This window comes from Lacerta agilis, chromosome 2, assembly GCF_009819535.1.
Source record: "Lacerta agilis isolate rLacAgi1 chromosome 2, rLacAgi1.pri, whole genome shotgun sequence".
Taxonomy (NCBI): Eukaryota; Metazoa; Chordata; class Lepidosauria; order Squamata; family Lacertidae; genus Lacerta; species Lacerta agilis.
In genome coordinates this window covers 9,363,113-9,377,456 of record NC_046313.1, presented here as the reverse complement: position 1 = coordinate 9,377,456, position 14,344 = coordinate 9,363,113, and the positions used below count along the sequence as shown (strand labels likewise).

General features: G+C 47.2%; 1 protein-coding gene across 1 annotated transcript; it reads left to right on the top strand.

Moving 5' to 3' along the window:
- The first annotated feature begins 4,694 nt into the window (after nucleotides 1–4,694).
- Nucleotides 4,695–13,065, top strand: ATP5MC2 (ATP synthase membrane subunit c locus 2). The gene is made up of 5 exons (XM_033138523.1): nucleotides 4,695–4,778; nucleotides 5,543–5,615; nucleotides 8,923–9,000; nucleotides 11,012–11,199; nucleotides 12,782–13,065. The coding sequence occupies exons 2-5, from the start codon at nucleotides 5,577–5,579 to the stop codon at nucleotides 12,894–12,896; spliced, it is 420 nt and encodes a 139-aa protein (XP_032994414.1). The 5' UTR covers nucleotides 4,695–4,778; nucleotides 5,543–5,576; the 3' UTR covers nucleotides 12,897–13,065.
- The last annotated feature ends 1,279 nt before the right edge of the window (nucleotides 13,066–14,344 follow it).

Below are 14,344 nucleotides of genomic sequence, written 5' to 3'. Positions count from 1 at the left end.
CTGCTTCCCCCTTTGGTTCAGAACTGCCTCCCAGAACACCCATATGAGTCCATCTGTCTTACTAACTTCAGATCTCTCCTCAAAAAACCAAACTTTTCTGTGAAGCCTATGGCACCCACACCCATTACTCCCCATATTCTGCTGTACTGCATAACTGAAATGATGGCATATCTCCCCCTACCTCCACCCCCTTCCATTTCCTCTGGTGTACCCTTCAGTCTATCTCTAGTCTAGATGCAGGGTGCCTTTGCACAGCCACCCACCAATGTTGCTGAACTACAGCTCCCATCATCCCTGAACCATTGGCCATGTTTGCTGGGGCTGATAGGAATTGGAATTCGGCAACCGTCAACTCCTAAGCATTCCCACCCCTGCTCTCAATGGGAAGCTCTTCGGGGCGGGGACCTGCCCTCTCATTCTTTTTTAAAGACCACGTATACACAACGGGGTGAGCTCCCGTTGCTCGGTCCCTGCTCCTGCCAACCTAGCTGTTCAAAAGCACGTCAAAGTGCAAGTAGATAAATAGGTACCGCTCAGGCGGGAAGGTAAACGGCATTTCTGTGCGCTGCTCTGGTTCGCCAGAAGCGGCTTAGTCATGCTGGCCACATGACCCGGAAGCTGTACGTCAGCTCCCTCGGCCAGTAACGCGAGATGAGCGCCGCAACCCCAGAGTCTGACACGACTGGACCTAACGGTAAGGGGTCCCTTTACCTTTTTATATGCTACTGCAAAACAGCAACAATAAGACCGTTTTGCTCTGTTAATAAACAGACAGGTTAGCCCTTGTGGTAGAAACAGTGGAGCAAAGGCTACGGCCATTTTTACTTGTCCAGGTTTACAGATCATAGAGGGAAATTGGCTTTTAGCAGGTGGTGCTATAGAAGGTGTCGCTGCTGATCTCTGTTAAAATTTTATTGGTACCTTGTGGGTTTTAATGGTGGTTATATCATTGTATTGTTTTCTTTCCTTCAATTTCTGTTGTCAGGCGCCCTGTGCTCCAGTTAGAGGACGGGCAAGATATAAAAACCATGACTGAAGGAATGTAGATGAACGGCATCCGAAAGCACTTCAAAGATTTTTGCTGGGACCAGTCGCCCTGTGCTTATGAGAGGAAAGCAGTTTTCTTGTTCTGCAGGATGAATGTTAAGCTGAAACCTTTGAAATTTTCCAAAGTTTCTGATTTGATCCTGGAATGTCCCGCTTTTCCTTTGGACATCCCTGTTTTCATCAGAGAAATGTTGTAGGGTATAGAGCATGGGTAGACTAAATAAAAGCACACATTCTACTCATGTAAAAACACACTGATTCCCAGTCCAATCGCCTTCTAAATCTGGCCCGCAGACGGTCCGGGAATCAGCGTGTTTTTACATGAGTAGGATGTGTGCTTTTATTTAAAATGCATCCCTGGGTTATTTGTGAGGCCTGCCTGGTGTTTTTACATGAGTAGAATGTGTGCTTTTATTTAAAATGCATCTCTGGGTTATTTGTGGGACATAGGAATTCCTTCATTATTATTTTTTTTCAAAATATAATCCAGCCCCCTACAAAGTCTGAGGGATAGTGGACCAGCCCCCTGCTGAAAAAGTTTGCTGACCCCTGGTATAGAGTTAAAGGTGTCCCCACCTCCACCCCCAGCCAAGGAGATAAGGAACTACACCACCTTTAAAAGACATCTGAAGGCAGTCCTGTATAGGGAAGTTTTTCCATTTTTAATGCTTTGTTATGTTTTTTATGGGACCCAGGTGGCGCTGTGGGTTAAACCACAGAGTCTAGGGCTTGCTGATCAGAAGGTCGGCGGTTCGAATCCCTGCCACGGGGTGAGCTCCCGTTGCTCGGTCCCAGCTCCTGCCCACCTAGCAGTTCGAAAGCACATCAAAGTGCAAGTAGATAAATAGGGACCGCTCCAGCGGGAAGGTAAACGGCGTTTCCGTGCGCTGCTCTGGTTCTCCAGAAGCGGCTTTGTCATGCTGGCCACATGACCCGGAAGCTGTCTGCGGACAAACGCCGGCTCCCTTGGCCTATAAAGCGAGATGAGCGCCGCAACCCCAGAGTCGGACACGACTGGACCTGATGGTCAGGGGTCCCTTTACCTTACCTTTACCTATGTTTTTTATATTTGTTGGAAGCCACCCAGAGTGGCTGGGGCAACCCAGTCAGATGAGTGGGGAATACATAATAAAATTATTGTTTTTATTATAGAATAGGACATCCCTATTTTCATCGGGAAAATGCTAGAGGGGTGTTGTTGTTGTTCAGTCGTTCAGTCGTGTCCGACTCTTCGTGACCCCATGGACTAGAGCACGCCAGGCACGCCTATCCTTCACTGCCTCTCGCAATTTTGGCCAAACTCATGTTAGTCGCTTTGAGAACACTGTCCAACCATCTCATCCTCTGTCGTCCCCTTCTCCTTGTGCCCTCCATCTTTCCCAACATCAGGGTCTTTTCTAGGGAGTCTTCTCATCTCATGAGGTGGCCAAAGTACTGGAGCCTCAACTTCAGGATCTGTCCTTCTAGTGAGCACTCAGGGCCGATTTCCTTGAGAATGGATAGGTTTGATCTTCTTGCAGTCCATGGGACTCTCAAGAGTCTCCTCCAGCACCATAATTCAAAAGCATCAATTCTTCGGCGATCAGCCTTCTTGATGGTCCAACTCTCACTTCCGTACATTACTACTGGTAAAACCATAGCTTTAACTATACGGACCTTTGTCGGCAAGGTGATGTCTTTGCTTTTTAAGATGCTGTCTGTTTGTCATTGCTTTTCTCCCAAGAAGCAGGCGTCTTCTAATTTCGTGACTGCTGTCACCATCTGCAGTGATCATGGAACCCAAGAAAGTGAAATCTCTCACTGCCTCCAAAAGGTTTTTTAATTCCTCCTCACTAAAGAACCTCTTAATGAGGGTGAAAGAGGAGAGCGCAAAATATGGTCTGAAGCTCAACATCAAAAAAACTAAGATCATGGCCACTAGTCCCATCACCTCATGGCAAATAGAAGGGGAAGAAATGGAGGCAGTGAGAGATTTCACTTTCTTGGGCTCCATGAGGGGTATGATGTCACTCTTATACATGAAAACGCACCCCTCCTGCCGCCATGGCACCAGCCCTAATGTGGAATGGAAGGCGAGGCATTTCCTCTTCGGTACAGAGTAGGCTACAGACGCATCTCTCCTGAACTTTACTGCACGGCCAAAAAAAAAAAAAAAACCAGACACTGCTTTCTGCACGCACACAAACACGCTCCCCTCCGCCGCCAAGGCTGGCGAGGGAAGAAGCTCCAATCCGGCCCATAAAAATGCAGATTGGGGCTCCGCCGATGAAATAGCACGCGGGTGTATAAATCGCTCTCCAGCAAGCCCGCAAGATGGATCGGCCCCCATTGAAATTCCGCTGCAGTGATAATTAAAGCGTGCAGGTCCAGGCGCTGAATTATGGCCTTGTAGGGGCTGGCTGGTGCGGCGGATGGCGCACCTCGGCTCGGGGCCCAGCAAATTGCTCCCCGGGCCGGCCGCGGCGTTTTATCGCCCACCTGGGCTTGCCTGCCTTGCGGAGGAGTTTGGCTCCATCCTGAGAGACACTAAAGCTGCCTGCTTGATTTACGGCGCCCCTTCTTCCCCAAGCCGATTACAGGCAGGGTTTTGTCAGGACTGGCAGCAGGCGGAGGGGCAGAGCCCCCAGGCCAGGACGGCAGAGGGGTGCAAAAGACAGGCAACCGGACAAGGAGAGACCCCACCGATGCTCCTGATTTGCAAGCAGCATCAGGGGACCGGGGTGGGGGGGGGTGGGGGGGCATTGGCATCACACTTTCACTAGATCAGAAGAAAGCCTTCTTCATTGAGTGTCTTGCTCCCTCTGAGGAGCATACCCTCCAACATTCCTCCGATGGAAATAGGGGTGCCCAGGGCTTCCCCCTCGCCCCCAGTTCTGGCACCTCTCAGGTGGGCGCCAGTGCCATTATAATTGAAGAAGGGAGGCGTTCATGGCGAGCTCCGGCACCACTAGAAGCTGTCAGGTTGGGACTGTGGGGAGACCCCTGTTCAAATCTCCGCTCAGCCACGAGGTTCGTGGGGTGGCTGGCATTTGGGAGGGGGGGTGTCTCGCTCAGTCTGGCCTCCCTTGCAAGGTTGTTGGGAGGATAAAGGGGTGGGGGTGGGGTGGAGAACCGTGTGTGCTGCCTTGACGGAAACGCAGAATAGAAATAGATAGAAAGGTAGGTAGGTAGGTAGGTAGATGTCTCAGGTACGAATTCTGACGCAGAAAACAGGATTTAACTCTTGAGCCACGTCTCAAATTAAAGTGCGACTCGGGGACGTCCGCGATGGTGCCACCACCCCTGTATTAAAAGCCGCCCCCCAAGCTTGCAGGTAGCATCTCACCGCAGTAACAAGCTACATCTGTCCCCCTGTCTCTGCATGCAAGCACCGCCCAAGGTTGCTTTCCTTCGGGCTTAAGTAACCGTGCTTAAAATCGAGCAGCATCCCGAACTCCAGCCAAGAGCGCCATACACACAAACCCACTCCCGACAGCATCGCCCCCGAGTAAAGGGAGACGACAGCGAGCTCTTCCCTAGGAAGCCAATGCAGTACCACTCCGGACCAGCAGATGGCGCGACGGGAGAAACACACCCCCTTTAAAAAAAACCCATTAATGGGCGCTCTAGCCGCCGCGCTCGTTCAACTACAAATCTTTTCCGGGCGCCGGGCGGATGTCGCGTCATTCCTCCTTCCGCTAGCGCATGCGCGAAAGGGAGCCCTTCTCTCGCGGTCTTCCCCTGAGCAGCAGGTAGGGTCGCCGAGTCCCGGCCGGGGCGGCCTAGGAAGGTTCTCCCTTCCCCGGGTTTGCCCGGCCTCGGCCTCCCCCTTCCCAGGCCTTTCCCTCCCACCCCCCTCATGCTTCGAGGCCTTCAGAGGAGTTATAGCGGGGTTTGACCGGGACGTGCACCGTATTGGCGGGGTTCGAGGGGGAGGAGCTTGCGGTGGGCGGAGCCACCCTTGGGAACGTTCTTGGGCGGGGCGTGGAGTTCAAGGAGCTTCCTTCCCACGCCAGCCTGGGGAGGGTCCGGAGCTGGTTCCGCCTATGGCCTGAGGGCGTAGCGGATCTGCCCTAGCCTTGGATGCATTGCAAAGGTCGTGCATCTGTGGAAGCAGGCCCTCGACCGCCTAAAAGCTTAGCTCCAGGAAAGGTGCTAGTCCTTAAGGTGCCGGTCCTAAGGCTGCCGCCCCTATTGAGTGGATGGAAATAAATCTGATGCACTGTACAGAATCGCTGTACAGACAAAGGATGCCCCAAACGTTTGGTCAGCCATGCTTGTGCTGAAGAACTAAATTATTGTGCTGTGTAGGGGCCATATTACTCACAATGTTTTTGCATGGTTCCCTGAATTAATGGCCTCTCTTCCACTTAATATGGCTGTGCATCGGTTTTTGTACTCCTCCACTAATTAACTGCCACACATCTTAAAAGCCTTATGGGCTTCTATTGGTAGCAAGTAATAGAAGTTGTAGGAACACTTTCTCCTAATGCCATGTTGTTTGATTCTTTTCCAGCTGTTGAGTGTGGCCACCCCCAGCGTCCCTAAATATGTATACCTGTGCAAAGTTCGTCTCTGCTCCCGCCCTTGTGAGTAACTCAAGATGTGTCTTGTATTTTTCAATAATGCATTGTTTCAAATCACAAGTCAAGTATTTGCCTATGTCGGCAAGTAGGTTAAAAAGGATTAATAACCTGCATAACTGTAACTTTGCTATCATGTATGGAAAATAGACAAATCTGTAATGCAATAGCTTCCACAGGTTCTTTTAGTTTCTGTTGTCATTTTATCTTTCATTTGAAGAAGGAGGAGCATATTACTAGTTCTCATGACTGCAAAGAAAAACATCTGAAAACATCATGGCAGCTTTTGCTATAGAACTATAAATCAAAGTATGTTGGAGAGGATTTTAATGATGGATGGAGCTTGGCAGAGCTCTTAGTTCCTGTCCCTCTGTTCTTAAGACAGCTGGTTTTCCCTCCTTCCTTGTTCTTTTGTGAGTTAAAAGCATAACAAGGCATGAACACACATTAGCACTCATTTTTTAAGTTGCATGCTGGACCATGCAATTCTAAAATGAAATCACACCACTCCTGTCTGTTCTGCTCTGGCCCTGTCTCTTTCTCTCCCTGCTGCCCCCCAGCAGCCCAGGTCAGAATATGGCTTTCACTGCCATTGTCATGTCACATTCCCAGCACCACTGTAAGGGATAGAATGCAGTAGAACTAGGGGGTCCTTCTCCCCCCCCCCCAGCAGTTGCTACACATAACGAGAGGTGGGCAAAACTGAAAATAGCAATAGCAATAGCATGCAAACATCATTTTAGTTGCATGCCGCCTTTCCATAGTTAAAGCCATTCTAAGGGTGGCTTACAACATGAAAAAATACATGGATGCTAGTTGCTTCAATCAATAAATACTGTATATAGTTATCCAGTGAGTTGCTGAGTTCCTGCGTTGTGCTGTCCAGTCAATTACACAACAGCCAGAAGCTTCCGGAAAAGTCTGCATCTAACTGCGGTGTCCAGGAATAGGTTATACTCCTGACACTAAATCTTAAGAAAAGTAATATCAGTAACCGCAATAACACCACCACCACCCCACACACAAAACCCGTTGAGCAATACTCCAACCATTCCTCCTGTGATCTTGGGATGTGCTGCTCTGGCACTGCTGTGTTCCATTCACGTTTTCCTAGCCTTGTCTGTGAGTTGCTTTCAATAGTGGAGTGGGATCAGTAGATTCTCCCCACCCCCTTCTTACTTGCAGGAGTTCTTATTTTATTTTGGGCTTGACCCAGAAAGTAATTGGTGGCTGGAGCTCATGCTACCTGAAAGGCCTCAATCTGCTCCCTTGGTTGGTGTCTGAATCATGGGGGCTGTTCCCTCATCACTTTACTAAAGATCATATTTTGAGTCCCACACATTTGGCAAATACAGAATGACCAGGTAGCATCACATCCCAGTTGTGAAATGGGTGGAGAAAGGGCAAGGTGCCTTCCTCTCATATTATTAACTGCAGCATTGGCAGGCAGAGGACAAAGTGCAAGCTATTGGGCCACACGACATAGTTTATTGTTCTATTTCATAAGATTTATATAATGCTTGATTGTAGGGAAAAAAAACCTCAGTGCTTTATAATTATATATCGCTTCCCATTACAAAAAGTCCCAAAGCAATTTTCAAGCAGAGTAAAAATACAAACATGTTAAAAATATAGTACAAGCATCCTGTCATTGGTGCTGTCTAAATGCCTGGCAGCACAAGGCCAAATGCCCTGTGGAAACCTCCCTTTAATCTGGGGTGTTTGCTGAAGAATACAACTTTCTGAGAATCTTACTTCAGGCAAACGTCGAAGTGGTTTTCATGAAATCATTCAAGACGATGATATTTCCTCCTTCAAAAATGGCCCCCCAAGCAGGGAAATCTGGTGTCTATTCCACCCCCCACACTGGCTTCCTCCAAATGACCATCAGGCAATTCCACCTGGTTAACAGTTGGGGGGGGGGACAAATATGTCCCATCCCCAGGTGCTGTCTCTTCCACTCTACAGTGGCTCCCATGTAATTGAAAGGGCTGAGTTTCAGCCCAGCCTCTGTGTTCTGCTGGTTCCTGAAGTTGTAAGAGGCTTGATGTACAGCCATTTATAGAAATGGCTGCCAGGAGCTTGGCTTTCATTTACAAATAGAACAGAATCCTAGCATTAATTGCTGACGTGCATTTCAGTAAAGTGTTCAGTGCCGGGGAATGTTTGCCAAAAGCAGTAAGGGCTCAGAAGGATTTCTGGTGGCCAAGGTTTTAGTGCAGGGATAAGGAACGCGTTTCAGCCTAAGGGCCACTGGGCAACCTTTTGTGGGCCGCATGTTAATGGTGGGCATGGTCAGAGGTAAAAGGGAGCAGGGGGACAATTTGTACAGTAGGCTAGTTTCTACACCCACACCCCTCTGTTCTCCACCTGTGCAAGGATGATCAGTGGTCAAGGAACACATTTCAACCAGGCAAAAACACTCAAGGGTGTGAAGCAGGGCTGGCAAAGGGGAGTGGCCTTGGGGAGAGTCCCAAGGGCCAGGCAGAGAGGCTTGGAGGGCCACATTTGGATCTTGGGCCTGATGCTCCCCACTGTCTTGCATATGTTGCTGTCCCTTCTTTCTCATGTCTAGCCAAAGCAGAACAAATTATGGCAAACAGAAAACTTACTTAGTATATGTAAAAGTTATCCAACTTGCCAGGCTCAGACTTTTAACTTTTTTAAAGCGTGCAGAATATGCACTGCATTGATGATGCATGGGAACGGAACAGGGTACCTGCCATGTAGAAAGCAACAGCATGCTTTACATGGTGGAGGGCAAGATAGAACTGGGGTGGGAGTCACATGTGGCTAATAGATGGTTTAGACTAGTGCCTTTTCTGCAGTGGCTCCTCATTTGTGGGATGCTGTCCCTGCCTTCATTATACTCCTTTAGGCTGATTAACACCCAATATCCTTTTAAATGTGTGAGGGTGGAGAGTGTTTTTGTTCTTATTTTTATTACATATTTTGTGCTTTTTTATCTTGTATTTTTTATGTTATGAACCTCCCTGAGATCTACAGATGAAGGGTGGTAAACAAAATAAATAATCAGTCAATCACACAATCAATTCTCTGCTGCCACTAGGCCACCTGATTTTGTTCTGAAAATTAATTCCATGAGATACAGGCCCCGTTTCAGAATATGTTCTTTACCAGGAAGAATTGTTGCTGTGCTGACCAACGAGGGGGTGTTCAAGTCATAGTTTCACTATCACTTCTAGTTACAGACTGCCTCAGACTAGAATGCATTTGCAAGAAAGTCCTTGTTGTCAGTGAGAATTTTTCTTTGTTGCATGTATTCACAGCTTGTATGTTTCCCCTCTTGCAGATAAAGAACAGTTCCCGGCTGCTCTGTAGGCCCATCTCTGCCTCTGTGCTGAACAGGCCTGAGGTCAGGACGAAGGAGGTAAATTTGGTGTGGTACAGCTTCCAGCTACATCCAAGGGGAAAGAGACCCTTGGATCTCAAAAACATAATGCTGATGTGACCAGCAAAGGTTGTCTAGGGCAATACTCAGTGGCCGAGTAGAAAAAGGAAATAAGAGGGAGATCCTTTCTAGAACTGCTGGCTCTGCTGGGCTTTTTGGATTACGTGTGTAGCAGCAGTGCTCAACTGTATACCTGACCTACAATTTATTAATGTGGTACCCCGTGTTACGTACGCGATCCGTTCCCGGTTGCGTCCCGTAACCCGGGCGTACGTAACGCGAACGAACAAAAAAAACCAAACCCTGGACATTCGGGTTTTTGCACTTCTGCGCATAGTGCACAGAATGCTTGCGCGCACCCGCGCATCATGTGCGCTCCATGGAGGACTTCCGGGTCGCGGAGGTGCATAACTCGAACGTATGCAACGTGGAGCATACCCAAGACGAGGTATGACTGTATTTTAGATGTCAGTCACTAGGAGGCATGATACTACAGGGCTGGTTTTTTCTTAAGCTGTACAATTATGGTGTCTGCCTGGTAACTAAGGACCACTTTTTGATACTCTAGTACTTATCATTCTTAGACCACCTTTCCTCTGGGGAGTGCAGGGTGGCTTGTGTTGGGCTATCCCATTGTATCCTCACAAACATAAGTGTAACTTAAACCAAGCTCTTGGGGTTGTAGTGAGAAAGTGAACAGATGACCAGTTTACAAAATTTCTAAGTTGGAGGGGATCTGCCTCACCTCTTTTTAGCTTCAAGGAACACTTTCCGGATCAACTCCTCATTTATTTATTCCCTTTTTATCCTGCTGCGTCCCCTCTCACCCATTACTTCTCCTAAGGTAGATTCAGCTAAGAGATGGTGGCTGGCCCAAGCTCACCCACTAAGCTTCATAGCTGAGCAGAGATTTGATCCTAGGGATCTGATCCACTACATGACAATGGCTTTTTATTTACAGTGGTGCCCCGCTAGACGAGAATAATTCGTTCTGCGAGTATTTTCATCTAGCGGTTTTATCGTCTAGCGAAGCACCAATGCAAACCGTGGTTTTCACTAGACGAAAAAAAAAATTCGTCTTGCAAGGCAGCCCCATTGACAAATTCGTCTTGCGGGACAGCCTTCCGCTAGACGAATCTTTGTAAATTTGCAATATAGTGGTATACAAATTCTGTTAAATAATAATAAAATAAGTACAGTGGTGCCCCGCTAGACGAATGCCTCGCTAGACGAAAAACTCGCTAGACGAAGGCATTCGTCTAGCAGAAGGCTGCCCCGCAAGACGAATTTGTCAATGGGGCTGCCTTGCAAGACGGAAAATTTTTTTTTTCGTCTAGCGAAAACCGCGGTTTGCATTGGTGCTTCGCTAGACGAAAAAACCGCTAGACGAAAATACTCGCAGAACGAATTATTTTCGTCTAGCGGGGCACCACTGTATATTAAAATTGTCAGTAAAAGTTAAAAACATTTAAAGCACACACACACACACACACCAAAGAATAGATAAACCCAACATTATAAACTAAAATTGCAGATTTGAGGAGCCTCTCATGCAGGGTGCCTGAACTTCAGTATTTCTCTGCGTGAACTGTGGGCACTCCATGGCACACACAAGTCCCCTGTAGCTGTAGCGAAGATTGATTGACAACAACGAGGCCCCACTTTCCTAGAAGCAGCAGTGCAGATGTGGCTGCATTGCTGACCTGGATTCCCAAAACTATAGGCTGCTCCTGCCTTGGAGTAAGCTACTTTTAACTCAGTAGGACTTGTGTCTACTGAGACAAGTGTTGCCCCCACCCCCGACTTGTTGGCCATTGTTTATCCAATTCAGAATCCCCACTCCCAGTTTTCTGGGGCAGTGTTTGAAAAAAAAATCAGGGTTAAAATTGAAGTTTGATTTACTCGGAAGTAGAATCCTGCCATTTAGGTTACAAGCAGCTTCGAAACAGTATCTTATTCTCCGTTTCTTTTCTTTTTTTTCTCCTCCCAGCCTTGTCTCTCAGGTGCTCACAATGAGCTCTTGCCAGTGTTGCGCCGGGAGTTCCAAACCAGCACTGTTTCCAGGGACATTGATACTGCTGCCAAGTTTATTGGTGCTGGCGCTGCCACCGTAGGTGTGGCTGGCTCTGGTGCTGGCATCGGGACCGTATTTGGCAGTCTTATCATTGGCTATGCCAGGTATGTTTGGATTTTTGAGCACCACGCTTTTAAGTCTGGAGTGATGTTCTTCATTCACCTGCTGCTTACAGAGAAGCCAGGCAATGCTGCTGCCAACTGCTTGCGCTCAGTATTGTTGTCTTCCTGTTTCTTCAGACCTGATTTGGGCCTCTTATGTAAAACATGTTTCCAGTGCATTGTAAACTGGCAAAGTTCTGTTGAGATTTTTCAGGGTTGCTGTGCCTTTAGTTAGAAGCTTCCTCCTTGCAGGTTCTGCTTCTGATCGCTTTCCTGTTGCTGTGGCATTATTGATAAATTGGCTTGTGGTTATTCAGTTCCTTTTGTAGGGACTAGTAATAGGGGGAGTAGTACTTCCTCTTCATTGCTTTCTTTTTCCCTAAAAATGCAAAATAGTGCTGTTTCACAAAGAAAAAAGAGAGGAATCCAGTAATTAAGCCCACTGCAGAGAACCGATTTACAAGACTATTTATCAGTAATGCCATGTATGTTCTGAAAAGGAAACACTAATAGGCAAATGCCACAAGGGGAAGCTATTAATTGAGAATGGTGGGGCCCTGTGCTGAATGGAAATTTAATTCAATTGTATTAAGTAAATACAGTTGAAGGATCTTGGCCTTCAGGGTGGGTATTGCCAGATTAATACAGCACTATATTACATGCTGTACTGAATCACTGTTAATTCGATTTCCAGCTGAATCCAGAAGAAGAATGCCTTCACAGTGCTAGAGGGCACTAGTGTGGCAGAAACCCTAGTAAACATTTTGTGGGGTGGTAAATTTTGTAGACTTAATCAGTGCTTTTCCCTCTAGAAAAATAGGTGCAAGTAATCACCATGAAGTTGTTATAGTAAGTGCCACACTTCTAAATAATACTAAAAGAAGTGTCGGTACTGCGTACCATTGAATACCCCCTGAAAAAAAGCACCAGACTTAATTATAAAGCTGACTGGCTGGGCTATGATACTATACTGCTAGACTTTTCAGCAACCGCACACCTGAACAGTACTTGGCCGGAAGGGATGGCTACTGCCTTGACACCCTGTATCAGGGGAGATGGTAGGACTACAGGAGAACCTTAAATTGTAGCATTGGAAGGTATCCTAAGGGTCATCTAGTCCAACCCCTGCAATGCAGGAATCGCAACTAGATCATATATAAGAATCTAGTGGTTCTGGTCCTAGCCTCTGGAATAGGAGAAAACAAGCTTGCTCCATGTGACAGCCCTTTAGATATTTGAATATGGCTATCGTTATCTCCTCAGTCTCCTCTTTACCAGGCTAAATGTACCCAGCTCCCTCGACGGCTCCTCACAAGGCTTGGTTTCCAGACCCTTGATCATCTTGGTCTCCCTCTGCACACATTCCTGCTTGTCGATAATCCTTCTTAAAACTGTAGTGCCCAGAAATGGACACAGTACTCTAGGTGTGTCCTGACCAAGACAGAATGGAGCAGAACTGTTACTTCCCTTGACCGGGACACTATACTTTTGTTGATGCAAGCTAGAATAACATTAGCTTTGTCTGTGGCTTCATCACACTTTTCCATTGATGGTTATCCTGTCTGTCTGTCTCCTTCCCTTGCAGAAACCCTTCCCTGAAGCAGCAGCTCTTCTCCTATGCCATCCTGGGTTTTGCACTCTCTGAGGCCATGGGGCTGTTCTGCTTGATGGTGGCATTCCTCATTCTCTTCGCAATGTGAAGGAGCCGGTTGCGCTGCCTGTCATGTGCTCTCCTCTCTTTCCCCCCTGTGTTTAGTCCAGTGTGTACGACAACCTGATTGTTCTGTGACAGATAGGGGAAGCCCATCTGTTAACCAAATCTGTCCAGCTCAGAGGGGGCAAGTCAATAAATACTGTATTGGTATACATTTTCTTGATTTTTTGTTTTTTATGAGTAACTGGCCCCCAATCCTTTCTGCATCATTAGTCAGTGAATTGCACAGTATCATGGAATTTGTATTCAGCACATCCAATTGATTCCTGAAAAACCCAAGTCCTACCATAAATCTGACATTGGTGAGGTTTTCTTTTTGCTATTTTCTAATTTACTAATTTACCTAACAGTATCTCAATGAATTTAATCAGGCTTCCTCTTGTGGATAGAAATGCAGCCCTGGTATACCTATTACTGCTTCTGATGATGCTGAATGGAGGAGGTCATTATCTCAGCAAATTACAGAGAGTTTTGCATAAATACAGCTTATGTTGTTCAGCTTTTGGTGAGCTTTTTGGCTCCTTGTGTTTTAGTAAATTAAAACATGACCTAGAGTCAACCTTTGAATCTTTTCTCTCCCTTTTAAAAGCACTGCTCTGCTAAGGTCATGGAGCACATCCTTTATATTGATTTGCTCCCTAGTAATTTAAGGCAACACTGCACTTCTGTGCTTGTAACTTATCCTAGCCAATGCTGTTTTTAAAATACAAGGAAACTGAAGCCCAGAAAGCCGAAAGCAGGGGTGGGGACCTGTGGCCCTCTAGATGTTGTTGGACTCAAAACTCCTATCAGATCCAGCCAGCATGGCCTGGAAGCAAGGATGGTGGGACCTGCAATCCAGCAACAATGGGAGGGCACATGTTCCCCTTTTACTAAAAAAATAATAAGAATAATTTAATATTTATATGCCGCCCATCAGACTGAGTTGCCCCAGCCACTCTGGGCAGCTCCCAACAAAATGTTAAATGTCAACCATTAAAAGGGCTGCCTTCAGATGTCTTCTCAAAGTCATATCTGTTTGACATCTGATGGGAGGGCATTCCACAAGGCGGGCGCCACTTCCGAGAAGGCCCTCTGCCTGGTTCCCTGTAACTTCACTTCTCATAGTGGGGGAACTGCCAGAAGGAGCTGGGTCTCAGTGTCTGGGCTGGATGATGGGGATGGAGATGCTCCTCCAGGTATACTGGGCCGAGGCAGTTTAGGGCTTTAAAGGTCAACACCAACGTTTGATTTGTTCTTGGAAACATACTGGGAGCCAATGTAGATCCTAAGGAAGGCACAGGCAGGCTTCCACTCCACAATATTACAATGTGGCGAACCTTTGTGCACGCAGCAGTTTCCACCGTGTCTGCTTGCATTCTCATGTTCATAAATGGTCCTTAACTCCCATTGTGTCTCTGGGAGTCTGCAGTGTGGCTCTTCTATACAGTATCA